Below are 26,008 nucleotides of genomic sequence, written 5' to 3'. Positions count from 1 at the left end.
ACAGTATGTGAGGGGCGTAACATTTCCGTCTCACGCTTGAGGTATTCGGCCAATCACAACGCATTGGATAGCTGGCCAATCACAGCACACCTCGCTTTTTCAGACCGATGAGCTTTGTAAAAATTGACGCGTTTCAGAAAGGCGGGGCATAGAGGAGAAACAATAATGTACAGTATGTGGAAAATAATGTTTTTTTTTTACTTTAAACCGCATAAAGACATTTCATTACACCAAATACACAAAATAATGTTCTTTTTAGCAGCATCATATGACCCCTTTAATTCATACAGATAGAACTGCAATTATTTCTGAGTCTGACAAGCTGCTTTATTTTTACAGAACAGCCCTGAGGAGGAAGTTGAGCTTAAAAAGCTCAAAGACATTGAAAAGTCAGTGGAACAAACTGCCAAGAAGCTTGAGAAGGTGGATGGTGAACTCACAGGACTGAAGAATGTATGTGTGACATGGATAAAAATCTCTTTATTTTTCTTCTTGAACACTACTTGTTATAAGAGGCTTGGCAATATGGTCATTTTATAATTTAATGAATTATTTTCAGGGTTTTCTTGCAAAAGAGTTGCAAGCTGAGGCTCTTAACAAACTGGACCACAGGGTGAAAGTTGCCGCTGAGCAGTTCATGAAAATCCTAGAGGAAATAGATGGAATGGTAATTGTTTTTCATTGTTGTTATATTCTTAAAATTTGTTGTTATGTTGTTCTTAAAGTTATCACGAAATGAAAATCTATTTTGTAAATGCATGTGAACTTACTATTAAAGACTTATTCATGCATGTTTAATTTTCACCTTGTACTTTTTAATCAAAATATTATAACTCAGCATTCCGGTGAAATGACAGTCTTATCTCTTGTGACGTATGTTGGACTTCTCCAATCATTTAGTCGATTAAACCCTGCCCCTTCACAATCGACTCCAAGCTCACATTCATTTTGGAGTGCAACAGCCACATCTCAAAATCCAATCAACAACTGATGGATAAAATCAAGCTCCCGCCGACTTTTCTTTTTCCGATAATCAGTTACGCTCAGATGTGCGACACAGTAAGGATGATAAGATCTGTTGTTTCATTGTGAACTGATTATTTTTATCATTATTTATATATTTTTGTTCCTTAAATTACAGTATATTGGATATAGTTAAATACCGTTGCTCAGTAAAGCTTATTTGTGCCTTTTTATATTGATTATTTACAGAACTTGCCTGAGAGTTTTAGTGATTGCAGGATGAAGAAAAAAGGACTTGAGAAAACTGTTCAGGTTCGATTATGACTTATTAAAGTAGTTCACCCCAAAATTAAAACGTGCTGAAAATTTACACACCCTCAGGCCATCCAAGATGGAGATGAGTTTGTTCACTTGCATTGGATCCTCTCCATTGAATGGGTGCCGTCAGTGTGAGTCCAAACAGCTGATAAATACATCACAATAATCCACAAGTAATCAACACGACTACCAAAATACCAGTCTATAATCCATCCAGTGAAAAAGTCCATCCCATGTTGTCCTCTCACATCAAAATCAATCAACATATTTTTTAGAACTGTTTTGGACAGTTTTCGCTTGTAAGCAGTGCTTGATATGTGTCTATTTCTCTTATGATTCAGACTGGATGAATTTTTCACTGGCAAATGCAAGATTATTTGTATTTTAGCAGGAAGCCATGGTTTCAAGTTGAAAACTTTCTAATCAGCATTTTGCTAAACAAAATGTGGATTACTTGTGGATTATTGTGATGGTTTTTATCAGCTGTTTGGACTTTCATTCTGATGGCACCTATTCACTGCAGAGGACCATTGGTGAGCAAGTGATGTAATGAAAAATTTATCCAAATCTGTTCCGATGAAGAAATAAAATTACACCTTGGATGGCCTGAGGGTGAGTAAATGTACATTTTTAGGTGACCTATTCCTTTAATATTGGGCTTTAATTAAGCACCTTAGACTTAAACATACCCATGGCCATTATTTGATTTCTTAAATATTGTTCTCTTTATTTTCCTCATACTCAGGGTTTCTTAGCACAGTGTGACAAAATTGAAGCTGGAATATCAGACCACTTGGCTAAGATTCAGACAAAAAACTTAGCCTTAGCAGAATGATCATGAATTAAGACTCCTGACATCAGTAGTTACTGGTGCTGCAAATGAAGAACCTCACTGAGAGCTTTGGCACTGGAGGTGCAGTTGGCCTACACCCCACAACCTACACATGCACCTGTTGTACAGAGAAAAACACGCAGCATTCGAAACATTTTGAAATAGTTTTCTTATGAGTTTAGATTTTTCATGCTAATTGTTGTTGGAAATGCTTATGGCTAGGTTTAGGGAGTTTTGACCATCTAGACCACACTGTTCTCTCTTTAAACGTTATCTAGCCTGACAGATGTTGGATTCATAGTCTTATTTTGATCAAAGAGGAAAAAAACGATGCTGGAAGAATACCCTTTTAAAGGATCTAACATAAATAAATGATCAAATTCAATAAATCGATTTTGTGCAGTAAAAAATTTCTATTTATGAAAAGAGTGAACGAAGCAAAGCAAAAGCAAAAGATTGTAGAATTGATAGTCCTTGTTTTGTTTTTATCATGATTAAATCTCAGGGTGCTTCAAACCACTGGTGGTTTTTCCCATCAATTTCTGTTTCAAATGTTGTTGTCAAGTTATTGAGAGAAATTAAACATTTGAAGACAACTTTTGTGTCGTCTCAGTAAATCTTTGGCAATTTGTCCTGTTCTGTACGATTTTAAATCTACAAGGTTTCAATGATATTATGAATTAAAATACTAAAATCCTGTTTTTTAAGTGTAAAGAAATGTTGAGAGAAACTCTAAACTGACTTTTTCGTAAAATGTCCCACATTCTGTAATGAAAATTTGATGACTTAACTTATTTCTAATTGTTTATTACAAGTGTAAACATCCAGAAACTCCAGGCTACATTGAATAATTCCAGAATTTATTTCTCAACATTTACATACCAGAACAGCATTCACTCACTTTGAGGTTTACCACAGATTACATGTCTATGTATTTCATAGTTATGTACAAGCCTACGTAGACTGTTACAGTCAAATGATTTTGCCTGATTAATGTATCCCTTTGCACTATCCCATGAATGTGGGGGAAAAGAAGACAGTTAAACATGTTGTAGTGTTACAGTGTAGTTTTCTTTAGTTTCAGTAGTGCTTGGCCTTGTCCTAATCATCCTTATCTTTAGCACCATGTTTCAGTATGCGAGTGAATTCTACATAGTTGAAGTTCCCTTTCTTGTCAATAGGGGCCTCTCTAAACAACTCATCTACTTCTTCATCTGTGAACCTGTCTCCCATAGTGGTCAAGAGCTCCCTCAGGTAGTCCTCCTGAATAAAACCTAGGACAAATGAGGCAAACTGGTTATCAACACAGAAAATAACTTGTGTAATGTTTATCAAATACATCATATATTCATCTAATTTTGGTTATTCAGACAGACTAATTATACAGATCACCAGTCTTAATTGCTGTTTTATTTCAGTGTTTTGATCATGCTTACCCGTCCCCTCCTCATCAAAACAAGCAAATGCATTTTTGATAACATCCTCAGGATCTGTGCCATTAAGTTTCTCTCCAAACATTGTGAGGAACATGGTGAAGTTAATGGGACCAGGGGCTTCATTCATCATCGCCTCAAGGTATTCATCTGTGGGGTTCTTACCTGCCAATGAAATAACCTGTCAGTCAAAAGCAGTTCTTATCTGATTAAATGTAGCTTTTAAAGAGACAGCTCACCCAAAAATTAAAATACTGTCATCATCACCAAACCTGTACGAGTTTCTTTATTCTGTTGAGCACAAAAGAAGATATTTTGAAGAATGTTGGTAATCAAACAGTTTACAGTAGCCACTGACTTCCATAGTATAGAAAACAGTACCATGGAAGTCAAAGGGGACCATCAACCGCTCAAAGCATATTCTTTTGTGTTCAGCAGAATAAAACTAAATGATAATAGCAATATATGGCTTTTCTGAATATTAAAAAAAGCTTGTATCTGATTAAGACTTAACCTTTACTCTATCAAATTCTGTAAATACTATTAAAAATATAATATTAGTAAAAACTGAGTTTTATTTAGAGCTCAGTTTATGATCATATATTTTTTAAGTATTTATGAGGAAAAAAAGTGAAAGTGATGTCCTTTAGAAGGAAACTGGGTCATTAAGGGCCAAGGATAGAAGATAAAACCTTTCTGCTTTGCCAGTTCTATATTGTCCTTACCTAATGAAGCCAACATATCATGCAGATCTTCCTTATCAATGAAGCCATCACGGTTCTGATCGATCATGTTAAAGGCCTCCTTGAATTCCTGGATCTGGGACTGGTCGAACATGGCAAACACGTTGGACGTGGCCCGCTGGGGGCGCTTTTTGGTGGTTTTCCCCTTAGCCCTTTTGCTAGACATTTTGACAATTTTGTCCTATTGAAACTAAAATAATAGAGACATATTGCTTGTTAGGCTTGCACATAAACTTTCAGCAAAGATTATACGAATACATGAGCTATTAAAAAGAATGACGAAAACTCATTCAGCAACCATATTGTCAACCACAATGAATTTTGCACAATTTTGAACAACATACTTTTAAGACAAACAGACCACTGTGTGTATAAGACTGTGGTTATGAGTTTGTTTAGCTAAGTTAACTGCGTTAATATTAGCTGAGCAGCCCAATAACGTTAGCTAACTAGTCAACAACTGAGTAAGTTACTTAAATTCTTTAAAGCTGACGTTATGTTTATTTTGATACATAATTTCAGTTCCTTCGTCCAGATTCAAACATACTGTCTTTGTAAAAGCACTACGTTAATGGTCAATAATAAAGCTTGTTGTGTTGACAGGAAGCAGCTTAACAATTACAAATAACGTTAACCTAGCTAGCAACGGAGCTGGCTTGTTTGTAGTCTGTCGTGTGTAATACAAATCTAAAACTATAACGTCAGATAAAACGCATACTGAAATACTGATGCCACAAATTTAGTAAAATTTCACATACCTATTCCGGTAAAAAAAAAAAAAAGAAAAAGAAAAAAGGCAGGACACCTAAACAACGGCTGCCACGCTTGTTATTAACGCACCACAGGACCCCCCTGTAGATTAGTGCAATGGGAAAGTCCCGTCGACAGATCAGGGACTGGAATAGCCCATGCCTTATCCTGTAGGGGTAGGTTCAAATGATCAAATAGGAAGAATGCCGCAATGACTGCTAAAATGAGTCAGTTGTTACAGTAAGGTAACGGGTGTGTTTATTGTATTATGGTTTCTATATATTAGCTAAGGTCAGTTTAATTGTACTTTAATTAAATCGATTTAGCTAAATTACAATTTAAGCTGTTATCAATTTAAAGTAATGGATTTTTTTTATATTACATAAAGCTAATTTATGTAATAATCAATACCATTTATATATCAGATATCAATATACTATCTGTTATAAAGTTAGTTTCGATCCTTCAATTTTAATGCACTCTGTTTTCTTTTGGAATTTTCCTTTGCCGGGAAAATAAGAGAGTATTTATGAGATAAATAACCAGCTGTGGTAAAAACGCAAATCAAGATATTGTTTAATGGAATGTTTAAAATAAAAAAACTATATCATTTATGTTCTACTAGAGTTGATCACATGCTGCTCGAGGCCTATAACAGCAGTCTTGTGATATTTCTTTAATAAAATATTGTTGCGTTGCCTTTGTTGTTTAATCGTGTTTATAAATTGAATTACGCGCGTTGCCCAAGTTCACATGTTGAAACTGCCTGGCCCTTAGTCAGGGTCTATATTTAACAGATCTAGTGGCCATACAAGGTCGTGGCTGGACGCTGCAATCTGCAGAGTGGCAGCATTATTTTTGTTCAGTGAAGTCTCGTCCTGTCGGCTGCCCCATACCCGCCGCTGTGCCTGGATTTTCACTGGCTTCTCATTTTTTGGAGTTTGCCCCTTCTACTTTTTGCAAAAGCAACTTTGACTTGGTAAGTTACTTTGTATTTCTAATCGAGGCTAGCCCAGACAAAACTAGTTGCTCATATAATTAAATGGTGTCTGATATTATACTTGGAATAACTACTAGTAACAGTTTTGTAGGACCATGTAGCCTATTTCATTCTTGCTGTTGTGATATCAAGTCATTTAAATTATTTATGTCATTTTCACTTGAACAAGAATGTGTTTGTTACCATTTTGGAACAGTAAACAAAGATACATAGACAAATGTCTTGGATATGTGTGTTGGCCCATACGGTATTCCTGAAAAATACCTGAAAGCCAAAACTCGAATTTACACTCTCAAAAAGAAAAAAAAAGTGCATAAAAAGTATGCATTCAGGCGTACAGCTTTTGACTGGGGACAACAATGTACCCCTGTACCCCTCATCAATGTTTTTTTTTCTCCCAGTGTACATTCATGATTACAATTGTAAGTGTTTAACATTCATTGGGAATTGTACTTGAGACTGCAAGCGGAGAGAAAGGGGTCCGTGGGCCGATCTAAAAAGCACTTCAGGATGTCAGAATCCTTAAAACTACAGAAGGAACAGCAGCAACGGGACCTTGCGACACACTATGAGAGCACCTATCACCAAGGCTCCCTGTCATCTGTTAGCCGCCAGTCTTATGCTGCTTATGTGAGCAGCCATGGGTAAGAGGACATAGGGGACATTGTCCCTGTGCTCATGCTGCCCTGAAGAATGGCCCCTATAGAGCAACCCACTCACAAGTGCTGCTTTTTATACCAGTGCTTTTATAACACATTCCATGCTGCTTACTTGAAAATGTGTGCATCATATGAAGTACCTACCATAACCCTTTCATTATAACCTTATGATGTTTGTTTGCTTTAAAATAGATCAACAAAGTACGCTAATGAACGCTAATGCATTTTCTTTCATTATCTGTTATCAGTTTCAGTTTGTGATGACCACAAATTATGTCAGAGCTTGGCGATTGCAATGACAAAACAATAATCAAACCAATTACAACATAGATTCTAAAATCAAGTCATCTACAAAACAACTTTGTTTTTCTGTGGCAAATGCAGAGATATGTATTTTCATCTTTCTTATTTAAATATTTTTGTGTAAATAATCATTGGTGCTGTATGCAGATGCTGTTGTGTGCTGCAGTTTAACAAGCAAAAATATGTCACTTCCTTTATAGAGAAATTGATTTTTAATGATCACGTATAAACCCTTTAAAGGGGTCATATGATGCTATTTTAAAGATCATTATTTTGTGTATTTGGTGTAACAGAATATGTTGATATGCTTTAATGTTCAAAAAACACATTATTTTTCAAATACTGTACATTATTGTAGGTCCTCTATGCCCCGCCTCTCTCAAACACATCGTTTTCAACAAAGCCCCCTCCTTTGACGCACAGCCAGCCTTGTACTCTTCTAGGTTCAAAAAAACTGTCGTCCATAAAATGCGTTGCACAAATTCGAACATCTGGGTTGTGCTGTTCTGTTGTAAATAAATCTTAACCAATGATTCCTAATTGCATCTACTTCCGGAAGGCCAAATAAAGTGCTTTTGCTTTCGCACTGAATCACACAGCGTCTCCCTGACATGGCTGCATCAACACTACTGCTGTCCCTGAAACCACACCTTCTTTCTTTGCGTGCACATTTGGGCGGCATTATGCTAATATTTCCACATAGTGACGTAGACATGTGGGGGCGTGTTAGAATGAGCCGTTTTAGGTAGGCGTGGTTGACTCTTAACTTTGATAAAGAATATCTCTTTGGATTTGAGACTTTAGTCTTTGCAGCTTTACAGATCTTCTTTATGCACCAAGAGCTTGTAACACTCCAAAGACAAAGGAAAAATTAAAATCGCATCATATGACCCCTTTAAACAATGATATATGCTTTTGTAGAAGCCTTAAGTCACTGTCATTTTAGTTTTTAAGGTGTAGTTTTTAAGGTGTTTAATAGCCAAATTCCTGTTTAATAACTTAACTTCAGCATCACTTCACCAATCAGAAAAGTTACTGTTGCCATGGGAATGAATATTGCTTCTAAAGTGCTCAGCAGCGAACACCCATTCACGTGACACAAAGCAGATTTTCCCTATACTCTCAAACTGCTTATATATTTGTATATTGTATATATCTGTATGATGCAGTGCCTCACATTTACTTCATTGGTTGGGCAAATATAGCTGTCTGACTGATTCTCCCTTTGTTTAGACTATAATTGGTTTGTAATGTTGTGATCTACCTCTTCGCTAGTTGATTTGGTTCATAGCTTAAAACTTTTTATTTATTTTTTTTTTTTTTTTTTGAGATCCTTATGGAGAGCATGCATGGAAAAAAAATACTTCTAAGAAATAAGCCAGCTGAGTGTGCGGCGGCTTTTGTGCTTTCTTGATGCTCATATACATTGGTACTATGTTTATAAATGTTTAGGTCAGACTCCTTTGTTATAGAGGAACATATGTGCTGTTGAGGACTGCATGATGCCATGACCCTGTGGCTGGAAGTATTTGAGCCTCTGTGGGAGTGAGCCAAAGTTATTAATGGTCTTAGAGATTATTTATGGTCACTGAAACTTGAAATCACAGTAGTTGAGCTGGACTGTAACTGTACATAAACTGTACAAGTTAGTTCATTCAAAAATGAAAATGCTGCCATTTACTCACGCTTGTTTTTTTACAAGTCTGTATGATTTTCTTTCTTTTGTGGGGCATAAAAGAAGACACTTTTGAAAGTCATACAGGCTTGTGACGACATAACGCTAAATGATGAAACAATTTGAATTTTTGTTGAGCTATCCGTTTAAGGTAGAACAGTATTGGTGCTCTCAGAAATCTGATATTGTCATATTATTTACCAGTTATGACAATTTATTAGTATTTCTGATGGTTGTTATTTGTGCAGAAATTGCCACATGTACGCTTTGAATATGGCAAACCAAACCCTAATATGGTTCATATAATTTTTTACAGCTGTAGAATATGTTCCTGACAGCAATTTTAAATTGTTTGCCTATAGTTGTTCAAGAGAACAATTTGCAAAATATGCATTTTGTATTATTGAAACAATCAGATGGATTGGAAGCCACTGTAATCCCAAAATATTTTGTAACAGTCTAAGAGATAAAAGGATCAGCCTCTCAAATAGCAGACAGAGCTCTGTGTTTTATCTATAAATCAGTCCAAAGCCCATAATGCCGGTGGCAGTTGTGAGTGAGTGTTAGGATCATATGCATACTAAATGGATTATCTCCGGCTGACATGACATTTCACGTAATGTTTGTTTCCAGCTAGTCATGATCTTTCTTGATCACAATTAACAAAATTTGCATTAAAAGATAAAGAAAATGTCATGTAGTATTACTTTTTTGGAATATTTTTGGTGTGCTAATGAGGAATGTTGTAATATGGAGGATGTTCACATACACAGTAACAATATCCTGGAGTAATTTATATTGATTTAATTGCTTTAATAAGCTACAGTGCTGCTTATCTCAGGCGTTTTGAGTTGTTTTCTTAATAAATTCTTAATATAGTGGATGTCTCTGCTAATATTTACTTTCCACTAACACACTAAGATTGACTTTCAAGTGACTCTATTCCATCCTATTTCATTAACCCTGCTGAAATATTGAACATTTTGTTCCATTGGCATTAAGAAGAAAAAAACAAATTTGTTTTTGATGGAATAATGGAAAAAAAGGATTTTCAGCCATATACAAAATCTTTGATGCATTTTGCCATATAATCCAACTGTTTGTTTATTGGTGTTGTTGATGCTCACTGTTGTTTAGGCACAAGATTTCAAAGAAAGAGAAGAAACTGAGTGCTTTCTCTAAAAAAGAAAAGCGCTCGTACCTGGCTGTGGACAACGAAGACGAAATCATTGGATACGTTGTGCCAGTCTTCAGAAGCAGGTGATAGCATAGTTTACTCAATGGAGTTTTACATTTGATAATTACAGTTGATGTGTAATGTCTGTTTGTGAAGGTTCTGTTGATTAATCTAATCGATTAATTTTGGCACACGGAAGAACACATGCCTTTTTTGATTTGAGCAAATGTAAACTTATAATTATTATAATTATTGTTACTTTGTATTTTTAATTATGAAACTATATATTTATTTGTCTAAATTGTATCTGTCCAATCAAATCACACCCTTTGCAGATCATTTGCTTTACACTGAAAAGAGAAAATTTAAATGTAATCGAGATACTATTATAGTTTTGAATTAGTATTAAAATCTAATATTTTGATGTAATTTTTTAAACATATTTTCAGTTTCATTAATTTTTTTAAAACTTTAATAAATTTGTTGTGTGTTTTTGTATTTTTTTTTTAATATGTTTAAATAGTTTTTATTAATTTTAATTTTAGTCATTTTAGTACATCAAACTAAATGAAAATGAGAAATGTTGCCTTGGCAACTAGCTAAAATAAGTTGTTAAATATATTTTTATTTTATTTAAGTTAATGTAATGAAAATGTGTTTTTATGGTTTTTGTCTCAATTAACTATATTAACCCTGACTGAAAATTCTGTCATTGTCTATCCTTCATGTCTATGAAACTCATTAGACCTTTTTTAAGTTAAGGCAGGAGTTGATCCCAGGTCCCTTTGCTGACTAATTAAAAACTGTACGTCTAGACTAACATGGATCTCATATGTCAAACAGTATTAGTCAATATTGGGTCAGGCTGCTCATTAACTTAATCTTTTCGATTAGTCATTTGGCTACCCAGGATCTGATGGAGACTCAGGAGGAGGTGAAGGAGGAGGGTGTGGGGTATGTCGTCATGAGGAACCTGTTCTCCAGGGAGACCGACTTCAAGATGAGAACTGTGAAGAAGTCCAGAGAGACCAGTTTGAGAGAATCTGCTGAACGCCTGGCTCTGAGCAGGAAGGTTTGAACTATAATGTTTAACAAGATGCTTATATAAAACATTGCGCCTTTAACTGTCAAAAAAGTTTAGTGCAACTTTTTGTATGCCAAAACCATATCTTGAGGCTTATTGTAACACTAATTTTTCTGATTTAGAACTATTCCAACAGTGTCAGTATTTATATGATTGTTTTGTCTTAGGGTCCTAATTTATGTTATTTTTTTTACACAAGATGCACGAGAAAGAGGAATTCCAAAAGAAGATGAATCCAGACAGTTTGACTCACCCCCCGGAGTTCATCGTGAAACCACATGGCCAGACCGTGTGGGAGGGGAAGAGTGTGATGCTGCACTGCACAGTGGCTGGATGGCCCAAACCCCGCGTGTCCTGGTCAGAAACGTTTCAATTCCAGCAGTACTGGATAGATATAATCATTAATCCTAGGTTGAATTGAACTCTGTTCTGTTTCTCTTCATCTAACTGGGCTTTTCAGGTACAAAAACAATGTTTTAATCGATGCTAAGGCTCACCCTGAGAAATACTTCACAGAGAGCCAATACAACATGCATTCTCTGGAAATCAAGAAGTAAAGAAAGTTTTTGTTCATTTAATGATGTTTGTGAAAGTGTATTTGTGATTCTTTATTATATTGCACTAAATGCGTGGGATGATTTCATTTATTAGTAATATCAGAAGCATGGAAAAAATAAACGTTAAAGGCATGACTGTTATGTTTTGATTCTGTTAAAATGATATTTTATATAACTATGTTATATTGCAATGATAATAAAATTATTCTTGTGGGTTGCAGTTGTAATTTTAGCGATACTGCTGAGTACCGAATCTCTGCACTTAATGTGAAGGGAGAAAGTTCTGCGTTTGCTCCTGTCATTATTAAAAGTGAGTATTTCACTTTTTTAAAATGGATTTCAAATCTTAAATTATTTTTAAATAATGTTTTACGTGCTCTCAGAATCAAACTGTTGTGCATTGATGGCTCAGATCTTGCCTTCAAAAATAAGAAGCAAATCAGGAAGATTGGATCTGCAGCAGTTTTAACATGCATGATCAAATAATATTGTATTTTATTAACCTGAATTATTTTAGAAATTATGGATATTTTTAGTTAATGAAGGACATAATTAAGGGGTCATCTGCAGCATCCCTGTAAGTTGTACTCTTAAGTCGTTGTTTTGTCTACTGAATGTAGAAACTGTGTTTATACTTAACTAAGGGTGTAACTCACTCTGGTCTGGTTTACAGCTGCTGTCCTCTTGACATGCTATTTTAAGGCCCTTGCAGCACCTCAGTTTGTCCTGTGTTATTCTAGAGCGTCTTTCCACTGCCTCTGCACAGGCTAATGCTATGAAATATCTCGACTGGGTCTTTATTATTTAATATTGTTTGGTGTATCAATCATGTGCACCAAGGTCAGCTGTAATCTTTAAAGAGAAGCAGTTGGTTGTGTTTGCAGTGCACTATGCAGTTATGCAGTTCCATTAAACATTTTTCACTTCGAAAGCACTAAAACGTTTATTTGCATTTTCATTCTAAAGGATTCAAAGAAGGAGAAGAGGTGACTGAAAGGCCCCGTAAGTTTCCTGTACCATATAATTCTCTTTTATGCTCACATCTGTACTCATATAAAGCAAGTGTTTACAAATGTAATGTTTTGGTCTTTACAATAAATTGTACAGCTAATTTATAACAGTTTTTTCATTTGAATGTATATAATAGAAATTATTTGACCTTTAAGCTGTTTCTATTCATATTCCACTCAGATGGTTACAGCCCTGAATATGGTGTGACCTTCAACACTACCATCATTGACAAGTTTGACGTTTCTTTTGGCCGTGAGGGAGAGACCATGAGTTTGGGCTGTACAGTCATTGTCTACCCCACTGTGAAGCGCTACCAGCCAGAGATAGTGTGGTACAGAAATGGTAAGTATGAACGCTAAGTGCACCATGAAGTTACTGTGCATTTTAAAAAGCTACTTGCAAATTTACTGAAGCATAAATCACCATCTCCTAAGCATTGTCGTCCTCTGTGCTCTTTATATGCAGGAGCTATTAATTAAAATGCAACAGCTTACAGTCTATAATAATACCTTTTCTTTATCAGGTGTTGTCTTGTCACCTTCAAAGTGGGTGCACATGCACTGGAGTGGTGAGCAAGCCACTTTGACCCTTGTGCATCTGAACAAAGAAGATGAGGGTCTTTACACTCTGCGTGTCAACACCAAGTCAGGTTTTGACACTCACTCTGCCTATGTGTTTGTCAGAGGTGAGTCCTGCCTGTATACTTGTGCCGAGTAGTCTTAAGTTGAAAGGCAATGTCTTATTATCCTTGCACAAGCTGTGTGCACTGTAGCTTAAAGAGTTACCACATGCTTGTGCAACAAATCAGCATATTAGAATGATTTCTGAAGGATCATGTGATCATGTGTGAAGACTGAAGTAATGACTGCTGAAAATTCAGCTTTGCTAACACAGGGATAAATTACATTTTAAAATAAATCAAATTGAAAATAATATATAATTATATTTAATAATATTTCACAATATTATTATTTTATGATCAAATAAATGCAATAAATGAGCGTAAGAGACTTCTTTTAAAAACATAAAAAATTGTACTGACCCCAAAGTCTAAAATTTCATAGTGTACATTTTTACAGAAAATCAGAAATAAAATGTTAATATTTAATAGTTTTATTTTTTTTAAATAAAATCAAATTTTATCAATTTTATTTGATTTTAGGCTTGTTGTTGGCTCATGAATGATACAAATGTTTTTACGAAGTATTTGTGTTTGACATCATCTCATAAGCCCTTAAGGGTTACATGATGAGATCATTAAAACGCTTCCTAAGTTAAGAGAGAGCTGAAATTAGAGCTAGCTGCATTCACAGAGTGGAGGGGCTGTCATGTATCTTACTTTGCCATAATTGGATATGACAGCAGGGTGCAAATCAAGCTGATTTGTGTGTATCAGATGCTGATGTGGAAGAGGAGGGGGTTCCTGTTGCTCCTCTTGATGTGCGTTGTCATGACGCTAATAAAGACTATGTGGTTGTTACCTGGAAGCAGCCAGCAGTGGAGGGAAGCAGTTCTATCATTGGCTACTTCATTGACAGGTGAGTCATATGCCATCAGCAGTGAGATCATAAAGCTCACATCAGTGTTCCTCATTTAAATATTTCTTTACAGGTTGGAGGTTGGCACTCATCATTGGACCCAGTGTAATGACACTCCAGTGAAGTATGCCCGTTTTCCTGTCACTGGGCTTACTGAGGGCCGCTCCTACACCTTTAGGGTGCGAGCCCTCAACAATTCTGGTGTGAGCCGCCCGTCCCGGGCCTCTGACCCTGTAGTTGCCATGGATCCATCAGACCGTGCCCGCCTTAGAGGTGAAGGATATATGAATAAAGACTAAAGAACAAAGAAAAAACTGTATAACAAAGCCAATCAGTTTTGCTTATGAGTATGTTGTTTCACAGCTGGTCCCTCGGCTCCATGGACTGGAATGATAAAATTCACTGAGGAAGACCCCACAGGTAAAAAATAAAATAAAACAAAAAGTTTGGAGTTGGTAAGATGTTTAATTATGTTTTTAAAAGAAGTATATTATGCTCAACAAGGCTGCATTTATTTGCCAAAAAATACAGTAAAAACAGTAATATTGTAAATTATTATTACAATTTAAAATAACTGTTTTCCATTTGAATATATTTTAAATTGCAATTTATTCCTGTGATGATAAAGCTGAATTTTCAGCAGCCATTACTCCAGTCTTCAGTGTCACATGATCCTTCAGAAATCATTCTACAGTAATATGCTGATTTGCTGCTGAAGAAACATTTATCATCAATGATGAAAACAGTTGTGCTGTTTAATGTTTCTGATGAATAGATGATGAATAGAAAGAACAGCATTTATTTGAAATATTAATATTTTGTAACATTGTAAATGTATTTACTGTCATTTTGACTTTAATGAGTCCTTAAAAGTATTAATTTATTTTAAAAGAAACTTTTGAACAGTAGTGTGAATTAAAAATTAAACATGGAAAACTCATTTTATCAATTGTTTTCATTTCTGCAAGTAAATCTAGGCATATTCTAGGCTTTGTCTAGGCATTGCAGCATTATAATGGATATTATAAAATGTTTTATTTGTTTATAGATTTTCTACAACAGTGTTATTAAACTATTAACTAAAGATTAACTTTAAGTAAGTGTTAGATGACCGCATAGATAATCAAAATGTAAAAATAGAGGAGAAATAATGTGTGGAAGTAACTGCAGCATTATTTCTCTTGTCTCTTTCAGTGGGGGTTGTTCCTGGTCCACCTACTGACCTGGCTGTCACTGAGGCTACTAAAAGTTACGTGGTACTGAGCTGGAAGCCACCCATCCAGAGAGGACATGAGGGTGTCATGTATTATGTGGAGAAGGTGAGGTAGAGTGTAAGTTATAAAGTATTTGATTTTTACCTTGAATTGAGTTTTGCACATTTTTAGACTGTCAAATCTTTTCCCAGTGTTTGGTAGGTACAGAGACATGGCAGAGGGTGAATACCGGGATGCCAGTGAAGTCCCCCCGCTTTGCCCTGTTTGACCTTGCTGAGGGCAAATCCTACAGCTTCCGTGTCCGTAGCTGCAACTCTGCTGGAGTTGGAGAGCCGTCAGAAGAAACTGGGGCGACTACTGTGGGAGACAGATTGGGTTAGTATTAGCACTTGATACAAAAAAAGAAAATGGGTTAGTGACACATGTTCTGAATTGCATGATAGAGAGTATGTTTCAAGACTTCTGTGACAAGTGCCTCAAAGGGGTCATATTGCACACTTTCTAATCCTACGTGGCATGAATTTGGGATGAGACCAGCAGTATCAGTTCAGGAAAGTACCATTCAAAACTTTTGGGTCAGTAATATTTTATTAATACTTCCATTCCAGCAAGGATGCAATAATTGCATTAAAGTGACAGTAAAGAAGCTTATGATGCTACAATAGATTTCTACTTCAAATACAGTAAATGCTCTTATTTTGAACTTTCTATTCATCAAAGTATCCTGAAAAAAATGTATCATGGTTTCCACAAAAATATTAAGCAGCACAAATGTTTTCAACATTGATAATAATTAGAAATGTTTCTTGAGCAGCAAATCAGCATATTAGAATGATTTTTGAAAGATCATGTGACACTGAAGACTGGAGTAATGATGCTGAACATTCAGCTTTGCCCTCCCAGGAATAAATTACATTTTCAAATATATTACAATAGAAAACTGTTCTTTTAAATTGTAATAATATTTCACAATATCAATGTTTTTACTGAAGCTTGATAAGGAATATATTTTGATAATAAATAAATAAATACAGATTTAGTGAGAGATTCAAGAGACTTCTTTCAAAAAATATAAATCTTACTGCCCCCAAACTTTGAATGTAGTGTATGTCTACAATGGCAGAATGGCAGAAATGTTTTATTTCAAAATAAAATAAAAATATTCATAATTTATATGATCCTGTAAATGAAAGTGTGGGTATGACTTGCCTTGAAATCAGATGAACGCCATTCTCTGTCTTTTATTTAATTAAATTTTTCTTTTCTTTTTTTAGACCTGCCCTCTGTCCCTGGGCCTGTTATTGCCATTAGAAACACTGACACTTCTGTGGTTGTGTGCTGGGGGGCATCTAAGGAGGTTAAGAATCTGGTGGGCTATTACATCGAGGTCAGCATCAATGGCAGTGGCGTGTGGGTTCCCTGCAACAACAAGCCAGTCAAAGGCACTAGGTATGCCAATCAAGTGACCCGAGATCGAAAACTGCTATAAATGTGCATTGTTATTAAAACTACAAATATTTTTATAATGAATTACAATAAAGCAGTTTATAAAGATATTTATACCAAGATATTATTATGTAACTGATCTTAACTTGTGTTCTGTTGTGCAGGTTTGTGTGCCACGGGCTGAACACTGGGGACAAATGCGTATTTAGGGTGAAGGCTGTGAATGCTGCAGGATACAGTGGAAGCAGTGCTGAATCTGAGGCCTGCATTGTACAAGCAAGCATTGGTGAGTATTGTTGTTTATAGCAGAAGTCTTGAACATTTTTAAGGCCTAGGACCTCTTGGTGGACATAGAGACTAAACTGGTGTAACTAACAAGTAGCATGGCCTATGATTTACATACTTAGTTATGCTTACATAGCAAAACTGTTTAAATAGTTATTTTACATTTAAATTTTTTTCCAAATAAATTTTAATCTGAGAGAGGCACAGTTAAATATTTATCTAAACTTTAGCTTTATATAAAAAAAAATTGAAGGGATAGTTCACCCAAAAATGAAAATTCTGTCAACATTTACAGGTCACGAGTTTCACAATTTGAGTTGAATTACTGAAATAAATGAACTTTTCCACGACATTCTAATTTATTGAGATGCACCTGTACTCATTATCTACTTGTTCCAAACTTGTATGAGTTTCTTTCTTTTGCTGAACACAAAAGAAGATATTTTGAAGAATGTTGGTAACCAAACAGTTGACAGTAGCCATTGACTTCCGTAGTATTTTTTTCCATTTCATTTAAACTGTTTGGTTACCAGCATTCTTCAAAATATCTTCTTTTGTGTTCAGCAGAAGAAAGAAACTCATACAGGTTTGGAACAATTTGAGGGTGAGTAAATAATGACAGAATTAAAATTTTTGGGTGGACTGTCCCTTTAATTTGAAGCCTGTGTGTAATGAATTCAGTCTGTATATTTTATGTTGTCTAACTTTGGGAAAGAAACCATTAAAAAAACACTTCATATCTGTGATTCATTCTTTCCCTGATGTGCGCCAGCACTTAGCACCATACTGTCCTTGACCAGTACAAAACCATTCTTCAGATTCACTCTATATGTGCAATACCTTCTCACTTAGCCTTCAATGCCATTCTAAAGTCAAGATTATACTGCATATATTGGCTGTGTTATTCATACTTTGCATACCACCAAGCTAAAAACACAAAGCCTGCATGCTGCATGAACATCTTTAGAAAGCTAGCCCTGCCTCTGTGTGCCCTGCCCTGCTATCAGAACTCCTTTAATTCCCTCAGAAACACACAGTCATTACTTGAGTGTATCCTGTGTGACACAAACATCCAGGTACTAAGATTAAAAAGCAGCCATGTGAAAGAGACAATAGGGGTATCTCGTTAACTATCCCAGACTGCAAAATGCACGTTGACTAAAAAAATCAGACATTTATTTTTTTCCTACTGATTTTGTGGTTAAATTGAACTTAGCCAACATATGATATATAAGAGCAGCATGCTTACTGACTGTTTGTTTGCAGAGTCTGAACAGCATGAACATATTATTGTTATTTTGACTCTGCATTGTTCAATAAAATGCAGAATGTGTGTATAAAATAACACGATTTAGTATTAAGAGAACATAACAGCTGAATTTCAGGTCATCAGGCTTTGATATCTATGCTGATGTCCTACTATGTCCTACATTAATTCTTTGTTTGGGTAACAGACGTAAACAGCCAATGTTTGAATGTTTTGTTGGGCTAAACTAAGTCTTGTCCTTCTGCAGCCGTCCCAAGCCCCCCCACCGGTGTGACCCTGCTGGAGAGGGTCCGTGACTACATGGTGCTGGGCTGGCAAGCTCCTGCTAAAACTGGTGGAGCAGACATCAGAGGTTACTACCTGGATTACAGAACAGTGAAGGATGGAGTCACAAGCAAGTGGCATGAAATTAACCTCCAGACAGTCACTGGGACATCTTATAAAGTAGGTCATGATATCACAGTGCTGGATTTATGACAATTTGTGGATTTATTTAGCTTTATGAAATGAAAAACTTTGATAAAGTTAACAATTTTCACAATGCGCATGGTGCTGAAGACTGATCTGAATAACTGTTGTCCCTATTCCTGTCTCATTGACTTAGGTGACAGACCTGAAGGAAAACGTATTCTACCAGTTCCAGGTGCGTGCAGTCAATCGGGCTGGTATTAGTGAATCTTCCATACCCATGGTCCCCTTGGAGTGCAAGGAATGGACTGTGGCTGTTCCAGGTAAACCAGTCAGCATTTATGTCAGGCAATTACATTTTTATAGATATAGATCCTTGTGTAAAACAGTATATGGGAGAGATTATAATGGGGAGGAGACAGACCACTTATAGGAAAATGATCAAGGAGTAGAAGAAATCATAATGCGTAAATTGTAAAGAGTAAATTGCATTTTTGAGTTTGTTTACTCTAGAACAGTGATTCTCAACTTTTTTGACTCCAAGGCCCCCTTTTATCCACACCAATATTCAAGACCTCATGACTTTTCAAGCTGTTCTTTATTTTATAAACAAGGATTAATGATAAGGATTTTTTTCTTAGAATTTCTAACCAAATAAAACATTTTAGAGCTTGGCATAACTATAAAAATGTTATTCATTATACATATGACCATGGAATTTTATTCAAATGACCAACATTTTATTAATTTTACCTGCTCTAGAAATCACACTTTTATCAATAAAAATCATTAACTGTTTTGATTTGTCACATATTTTTCAGGTCTTGAGCCCACCTTGGAAGTTCATTTTATTGCTGATTTTAAATAAATATTTGTTAAAAAAAAGTTATATAAAATGTTGTTAAAAAGTAAAAATCATTTACTTACATTCCTTAGAATTAATAGAAGCTGTACTGCCTATTAACTATTTAAGGTGGCCGCCAAACATGCTGATTTGCCACTGAAGGGACTTTGGTTCAGTTTAGTCAACGATAATTAGTTTTTTTTGTCCATTTTACCTGCTGCAGTGATGTATCACAGGCAATTTCTCTGTGTGCATTTTACTTTTCAACAAACCCAGGCCCTCCTCATGGCCTCCGTGTCCAGGAGGTGCGTAAAGAATCTATGGTGCTTCTGTGGGAACCACCTACATTCAGTGGCCGCAGTCCTGTGACTGGATATTATGTGGACTATAAGGAAGAGAATGGCAGATGGAGATGTGTCCAAGAGAGATCCACAAAAAATACTTACATGAAGGTAATAAATGAGGTTTTTTTTAATTAAAGTGAGTGTTTTAGTTCTCACAGTTTAGTCATTTATTGTTACAGTATATAGTTCAAGTTCTGTTTTTAGAAAGGAGACAGAACTGTTCCCATGGCTTAATTGCAAATCAATTTCCTAGAACTGGCTTTTGCTTTTAATTATGTGTTTAATGTTTCTTTATTTTTCGTGTTGAGACATTTAGTTGTTATTCAAAAGAAAAGAAAGAACAAAATGTCAGACGGCTTTTTACTCATAATAGTTTTTTCTGTTTGATAAAGCTAACTGGTCTCCAAGAGGGTGTTTCCTACAGGCTGCGCATCCATGCTAAGAATGTGGCAGGTGTAGGTGGACCCTCAAAGGAAACCGATGCAATTTTGGCTGAGACCCGCCCTGGTGAGATTTTTTTCAAGGACATGGATACAGCTGTTTGTTGAGGAAAACATCTGTCACTCACCACCTGCATTTCTAATTTTGTTTCACATGTTGGGTTCTCCTCAGGAACCAATGAAATTGTGGTGGATGTGGATGACGATGGTGTGATCTCTCTGATCTTTGAGTGCTCCGATCTAAAAGAGGACTCTCAGTTTGTGTGGTCTAAAAACTACAAGGCCTTCACTGACACTTCTCGTCTCACCGTTCAGACTTCTGGGGGCAAGTAAGTTGACTTCTAAACTAATACAGTCTTTTACATATTTTGTTGAGATTGATTGTTTTTATGTTTGGATACCCAAATAACGTACATGTAAAGAAATAATAATATGAATTTTAAAATAACCTCAATACGTTCCTCTGACCTAATCAAAAGCCAATAGATAGATTTTATTGAAGCTTTAGTCCTGTATTTTTATATTATATTATATTATATTATATTGACTATAAGGGTTAACTAGATGTATTATTGCTGACAGAACCATGCATTTTCCTTTATGCAGGTCCAGAGCCATCTTTAATGACCCATCGTTGGAAGACTTGGGCATTTACTCCTGTGTTGTGACCAACATTGATGGTGTCTCTGCCAGCTACACACTCACTGAGGAAGGTGAGTCGCTTTCCTTTAATATGCGGTTGCAGACGGTGATATTCCATCCTATTACATTTCTTTGAGTGACATTCATGCTTAAGAAGGGAACACAAGGAGATCACTACTTCTTAAGGTCAGCTGAGAGCACAGCAGCTGCTGATTTCTTTTCCATAAACAATAAATAAATGGTTCCACACAACAAATAATTCATGTCAATAATCTTTTTTCTCATAGTCGAGTAAAAAAGCACATGATGCAAGCTTTGTTGATTACATGCAATGTTGTTTACTTTTTGTAGGACTTAAGCGCTTGTTGGACATCAGCCGTGACCACCAGTTCCCCAGTAAGTATTTTACCTAGACCTACTCCAGACTTTTATAGTATAGTCAATATGCATACTTAATATACATTTACCAATCAGTAGGTTGTTGTAGGTTCATTGTGAGCAATTTTCTGCAGTAATTCCCTTTAAAAGTGAAATGGCCATTGAGCTGCAGGAGAAGGGCCGTGTACATCTCTGGGCCGAAGTTGCCAAGTTCACTTCTAACTGCCAAGTGGAGTATGTATTCAATGATAATATCATCCATGAAGGAAAGGTAAGACATATCAGAACATTTTAGCTCCAGTGGACTTCACAAACTAACATTAATTATCATGCAAACTTGGACAGCACACATGATCATGTTGTGTTTTGTTTTTTCAGAAGTACACAATGAACTTTAACAAAACCACTGGCATTATTGAGATGTTCATGGACTCACTGGAGGTTACTGATGAAGGAACCTTCACATTTAACCTTGTTGATGGCAAAGCTACTGGTCGCACCAGCTTAGTGCTTATTGGAGAAGGTGAGGTCATGTTTTAATTTGTTTATTTTTTAGTCACTTAATCTTTAGTATTCCTACAACTTATGGGTACAAACATATATATATATATATATATATATATAACAAAACACGCAGTAAGCAAATAGATAAATTCTGAGATGTCTAAAAGTCTGAAACCACTAGTGAAAATACTTATATTTCATAAATCATAATTTCTTTAATTAAAAAAAAATAATAAATTTTCTGTCACTCATTTTTCACTCATATTGTTTTGAGTAAATAATAATAATAGTAATTATTATTAGTAGTATTATTATTATTATTAGCTTAACAATTTGAGTGAATAATTAGTGACAGTCTTAAGTATTTCTCATTCCTCTCACATCATAACTTTTGTTTGTTTTAATTTGAAATTAAATCACTTTAAATTAGATTTTGAATCCCAGATTTGGACCCCACCATATATTTTTGTTCAACCCATTATGCAAACCAAACCAGTGAACCACTAGTACATCTCACTAGTACAGCAACCTAACAGAGCTTTATATCAGTATGTCCTGTAGAGGGCAGAAGAATACCGTTTATAACTCCAAATCCAAATTAACTAGGCAGGTGGGGTGACAAGAAATGTGTTTTGTGTTCTAGCTTTTTGGGAATGTTTATGAATGGACTCTAAACAGAATTCAATACTCAAAATAAGCTGTATTCTGCATGCTTTGATAATTTTCTTCCATTTTTTATAATGCTGTTTTACAGAGTTTGCTGAGCTTCAGAAGAAATCTGAGTTTGAGAGAGCAGAGTGGGTCAGAAGGCAAGGTACACTGTCTTTACACTGTATTTTTTGTGTTAAATCACATTTTAGTTGTTGAGTGACTAAAAATATTCTCCCACACACAGGTCCTCACTTCGTGGAGTATCTCAGTTTCAAGGTCACCCCAGAATGTGATGTGCATCTGAAATGCAAGGTAAGGCTCTAGGAATCAAAGATGGGAACATGAAACCGTCTGTCAATGCCTCAGGTTGAAAAGATACTTGTTAAAATCCCTTTTTCCAACTTTCTCCTGATATAGGTTGGAAATATCAAACCTGCCACTGAGACTGCCTGGTTTAAGGATGGAATTGAGATTGAAGAGGATGATGAGGATGCTAAGAAGATCAAAAAATCAGATGAAGTGTTGATCTTCGACATTGGCAAGGTCAGACTTGGTTGGGCAAAGATGGGACTGTTTTCGAGCTGGGATTTCAGCATCCATATGATTATTATAACGAATGCATATTTGCTAGATGCAGTATTATACATATGCTACAGGCTTTGCTACGCTAAAAGCCACTCTCCTCTCTGACACACGGACTCATAAATGATGAGATATTTGCATGGTACTGAAGAATATATTTCTTTTCTTTATTCCTTTAGACATAAGGAGATATAAGTTATTTTTATTACATCTCAAAAGCCTTCCTGAAAAGTAATAGTCAGTGTTTAAAATCAGCATGAAATGAAAATGTACTTTCTTAATACATGCTCCTGGTCTTATTTTACATGATTCATTTGTATTTTTTCAATGAAAAAAAAAAAAGGTCTTCGTAATCTTTTATCCACATTTAATAACTTGCTCTGCCTCTAAAATTCCTTTCATTTTCGTCCGACATCACCTACGTTATTAACTAACAGCCAAATAGCTACTTAGCTACTTAGGCTTAGGTTTTGGCTTGTTTCAGGCTACTTTTTACGTAATGCATCCTTTCAAAAATCTTCACAATACAATATTAGTAATAAAATCACATTATGGAAGTAAAATAGCCCTTGAAGGAATATATAATGGCATATGCACCTTTGATGGATTCTATATTTATCATGCTTATCATGCCCTGTACTTTGAACAGACAGGATGCAAAACCTATTCAATTAATTATGACATTTATCAACATTTATGTCCATATATCATAAATATATGGTTCTTCCGTGTGTGAACCTTGGTTTTTAAAGGAAGCTATTTCCTGAATTCAATCAGATTTGGATGGCAGTTTTGTAAAGTAATGCAAATTATCATATTATGTGCAATCTGACTTCCATTTTGTAATATTAATGTGTTATAAATATTAAAAGCCATCTTAGTTTGACTGAATTCAACTACCAATAAGGTGCCAGTCCTGCTGGACTGAGAGAGAGGGGTGGATTTAATGCATGCTGCAGAAGAGAGGCAAACTCCCTTGCCACTCCAGTAGGGGGCGCTGGCATTAACTGCAATGTTTGTTTAATTCACAGCTTGTTATTAAGAGCGAAAAGGCACAACGGAAACCTGCAACCGAAGAAAGTCCAAGCAAGCCAAAAGTCTGGAGCTTTGATTTATAAGTTGCCATCAGTGTCAATATGTTGTTATTTGTGATGGTGCTGTCTTTTCTTCTCTTACTCTGTTGGCCTGCAGCATCCTCCGCAGGAGAAAAGCTTGGCTTTTCGGTCTTTTCTGTTTCGTTAATTTAAATGTTGTTCAAAAATGTTTTAACTTCCGATTCGTATTGATAATACTAGTGTCCAGTGTCTATGCCTCTCTGTTCCCACAATTCCCCCAACAGATTTCAAAGAAAGATGCAGGAGTATATGAGGTTAAACTGAAGGATGAAAGAGGAAAGGACAAAACTTTGCTGAACCTGACAGATGCAGGTAGGAGCCACTTTGCCACTGGGCCTGATCAAAATTCTGAATTTAAGGATTGGCATCCTTTCATTTGAAATGGAATTTGCATTGAACTGGCCACATCCCACAGGATGTTGAATTGAAATTTGAATTGGAATGACTGGTTGTGGAATTCACTGATTTGCAATTCAAAGAAATTTAGCACAGACATACAACAGAATTTCATTAGTCCAGCAGTGAAACAAAACCAGAAAAACGACTCCTTTAGATGTTTTGCTGGTTTCTCTCTATATGAAGATGTACTGTATTTAAATAACTTATTTATAAGACTTATTCTCTTATATTTAATATTTAAATATTTAATATTAATATTTAATATTATATATGTGTATATATAAATAATAATAATAATTTATTTAATACATATTTACAGTTTTGGTCAAAGTTTTACATTCACTTTGCAGTTTCTGCAAAATGTTAATTATTTTACCAAAATAAGATAGATCATACAAAGTGCATGTTATTTTTTATTTAGTACTGACCTGGATGAGATATTTCACATGAAAGACAGTTTCATATAGTCCACAAGAGAAAATAATAGTTGAATTTATATACCCCGTTCAAAAGTTTACATCTGCTTGATTCTCAATGCCAGGGTTCCTCAAATCCGGTCCCGGAGGATCACTGCCCTGCAGAGTTTAGCTCAAACTTGCTTACCTGTGATTTTCTAGGGATCCTGGAGACCTTGATGAGCCTCCAGGGCAAGCTTTGAGAAACACTGCTTAATACTGTGTTGTTACCTGGATGATCCACAGCTGTTTTTAATATTTTACCAAAATAAGAGGGATCATACAAAATGCATGTTATGTTTTTATTTAGTACTGACCTGAATAAGATATTTCATATAAAAGATGTTACCATATAGTCCACAAGAGAAAATAACAGTTGAGTAAAAAAAAATGACCCTGTTCAAAAGTTTACATACGCTTGATTCTTAATACTATGTTGTTACCTGGATGATCACTTTTTATTTGTTTTTTTTTGTGATAGTTGTTCATGAGTCCCTTGTTTGTCCTGAACAGTTAAACTACCTGCTGTTCTTCAGAAAAATCCTTCAAGTCCCACAAATTCATTAGTTTTTCAGCATCTTTTGTGTATTTTAATCCTTTCCAACAATGACTGTGTGATTTTGAGATCCATCTTTTCACACTGAGGACAACTGAGGGACTCATACGCAAAGGTACAAACACTCACTGATGCTCCAGAAGTAAAAACGATGCATTAAGAGCCAGGGGTGTAAACATTTGAACAGAATGAAGATGTGTACATGTTTCTTATTTTGCCTAAATATCTTTTTTTTTTTTATTTAGTATACCGCCCTTCAGAAGCTACAGAAGATACTTACATGTTTCCCAGAAGACAAAATAAGTTAAATTTACCCTGATCTTCAAATTCAAAAAGATTTCACCTCCCGGCTCTTAAAGATAAGATTTTTTTATTAAAATATCCAAAAACCACTAGAACAGTGTTATATATTTTGCTGACTTGTGTACTTACATT

General features: G+C 35.5%; 3 protein-coding genes across 5 annotated transcripts in view; 2 read left to right on the top strand and 1 right to left on the bottom strand.

Moving 5' to 3' along the window:
- LOC107664079 (BAG family molecular chaperone regulator 1-like) overlaps positions 1-2,703 on the top strand; it is a 4,351-nt gene extending 1,648 nt beyond the window's left edge. Inside the window, exons 4-7 of the mRNA XM_016454531.1 lie at positions 340-453; positions 560-667; positions 1,213-1,275; positions 2,027-2,703. Of these exons, the coding sequence (XP_016310017.1) occupies positions 340-453; positions 560-667; positions 1,213-1,275; positions 2,027-2,116 (375 nt within the window). The 3' untranslated portion in view covers positions 2,117-2,703. The remainder of the gene's footprint in view (positions 1-339; positions 454-559; positions 668-1,212; positions 1,276-2,026) is intronic.
- A 228-nt stretch (positions 2,704-2,931) lies between these two features.
- On the bottom strand, positions 2,932-5,186 carry myl12.2 (myosin, light chain 12, genome duplicate 2). The gene is made up of 4 exons (XM_016454530.1): positions 5,048-5,186; positions 4,272-4,479; positions 3,550-3,711; positions 2,932-3,387 (listed from the first exon to the last, which is right to left on the bottom strand). The coding sequence occupies exons 2-4, from the start codon at positions 4,453-4,455 to the stop codon at positions 3,215-3,217; spliced, it is 519 nt and encodes a 172-aa protein (XP_016310016.1). The 5' UTR covers positions 4,456-4,479; positions 5,048-5,186; the 3' UTR covers positions 2,932-3,214.
- A 672-nt stretch (positions 5,187-5,858) lies between these two features.
- LOC107664077 (M-protein, striated muscle-like) overlaps positions 5,859-26,008 on the top strand; it is a 25,892-nt gene continuing 5,742 nt past the window's right edge. The window contains exons 1-31 of one of the 3 annotated variants that reach the window (XM_016454526.1): positions 5,859-6,018; positions 6,441-6,683; positions 9,814-9,936; positions 10,748-10,925; positions 11,137-11,294; positions 11,398-11,490; positions 11,716-11,804; positions 12,461-12,496; positions 12,686-12,847; positions 13,029-13,190; positions 13,902-14,043; positions 14,117-14,316; positions 14,407-14,463; positions 15,238-15,362; positions 15,449-15,632; positions 16,532-16,706; positions 16,868-16,989; positions 18,503-18,699; positions 18,860-18,986; positions 19,784-19,959; positions 20,244-20,358; positions 20,464-20,620; positions 20,898-21,004; positions 21,285-21,329; positions 21,446-21,582; positions 21,690-21,834; positions 22,570-22,629; positions 22,711-22,778; positions 22,884-23,009; positions 24,080-24,145; positions 24,388-24,475. In XM_016454526.1, coding sequence (XP_016310012.1) covers positions 6,550-6,683; positions 9,814-9,936; positions 10,748-10,925; positions 11,137-11,294; positions 11,398-11,490; positions 11,716-11,804; positions 12,461-12,496; positions 12,686-12,847; positions 13,029-13,190; positions 13,902-14,043; positions 14,117-14,316; positions 14,407-14,463; positions 15,238-15,362; positions 15,449-15,632; positions 16,532-16,706; positions 16,868-16,989; positions 18,503-18,699; positions 18,860-18,986; positions 19,784-19,959; positions 20,244-20,358; positions 20,464-20,620; positions 20,898-21,004; positions 21,285-21,329; positions 21,446-21,582; positions 21,690-21,834; positions 22,570-22,629; positions 22,711-22,778; positions 22,884-23,009; positions 24,080-24,145; positions 24,388-24,475 — 3,754 coding nt within the window. In that variant the 5' untranslated portion in view covers positions 5,859-6,018; positions 6,441-6,549. The remainder of the gene's footprint in view (positions 6,019-6,440; positions 6,684-9,813; positions 9,937-10,747; positions 10,926-11,136; positions 11,295-11,397; positions 11,491-11,715; positions 11,805-12,460; positions 12,497-12,685; positions 12,848-13,028; positions 13,191-13,901; positions 14,044-14,116; positions 14,317-14,406; positions 14,464-15,237; positions 15,363-15,448; positions 15,633-16,531; positions 16,707-16,867; positions 16,990-18,502; positions 18,700-18,859; positions 18,987-19,783; positions 19,960-20,243; positions 20,359-20,463; positions 20,621-20,897; positions 21,005-21,284; positions 21,330-21,445; positions 21,583-21,689; positions 21,835-22,569; positions 22,630-22,710; positions 22,779-22,883; positions 23,010-24,079; positions 24,146-24,387; positions 24,476-26,008) is intronic. The other 2 variants (XM_016454529.1, XM_016454528.1) reach the window with 2 other exon arrangements.

The sequence above is a fragment of the Sinocyclocheilus anshuiensis genome, unplaced genomic scaffold, assembly GCF_001515605.1.
Source record: "Sinocyclocheilus anshuiensis isolate Anshui unplaced genomic scaffold, SAMN03320099.WGS_v1.1 scaffold23, whole genome shotgun sequence".
Lineage (NCBI taxonomy): Eukaryota > Metazoa > Chordata > Actinopteri > Cypriniformes > Cyprinidae > Sinocyclocheilus > Sinocyclocheilus anshuiensis.
This window is presented reverse-complemented; position numbering and strand designations above follow the sequence as displayed.

Excerpts from the sequence above, each read along its gene's own strand:
- myl12.2 (XM_016454530.1), bottom strand. The coding sequence starts at position 4,455 with ATGTCTAGCAAAAGGGCTAAGGGGAAAACCACCAAAAAGCGCCCCCAG. Across the intron at positions 3,712-4,271 it reads TGATATGTTGGCTTCATTAG|GTAAGAACCCCACAGATGAA; the intron begins GTAAGGACAATA and ends TTTCATTGGCAG. Across the intron at positions 3,388-3,549 it reads TTTTGATGAGGAGGGGACGG|GTTTTATTCAGGAGGACTAC; the intron begins GTAAGCATGATC and ends CATTTGTCCTAG.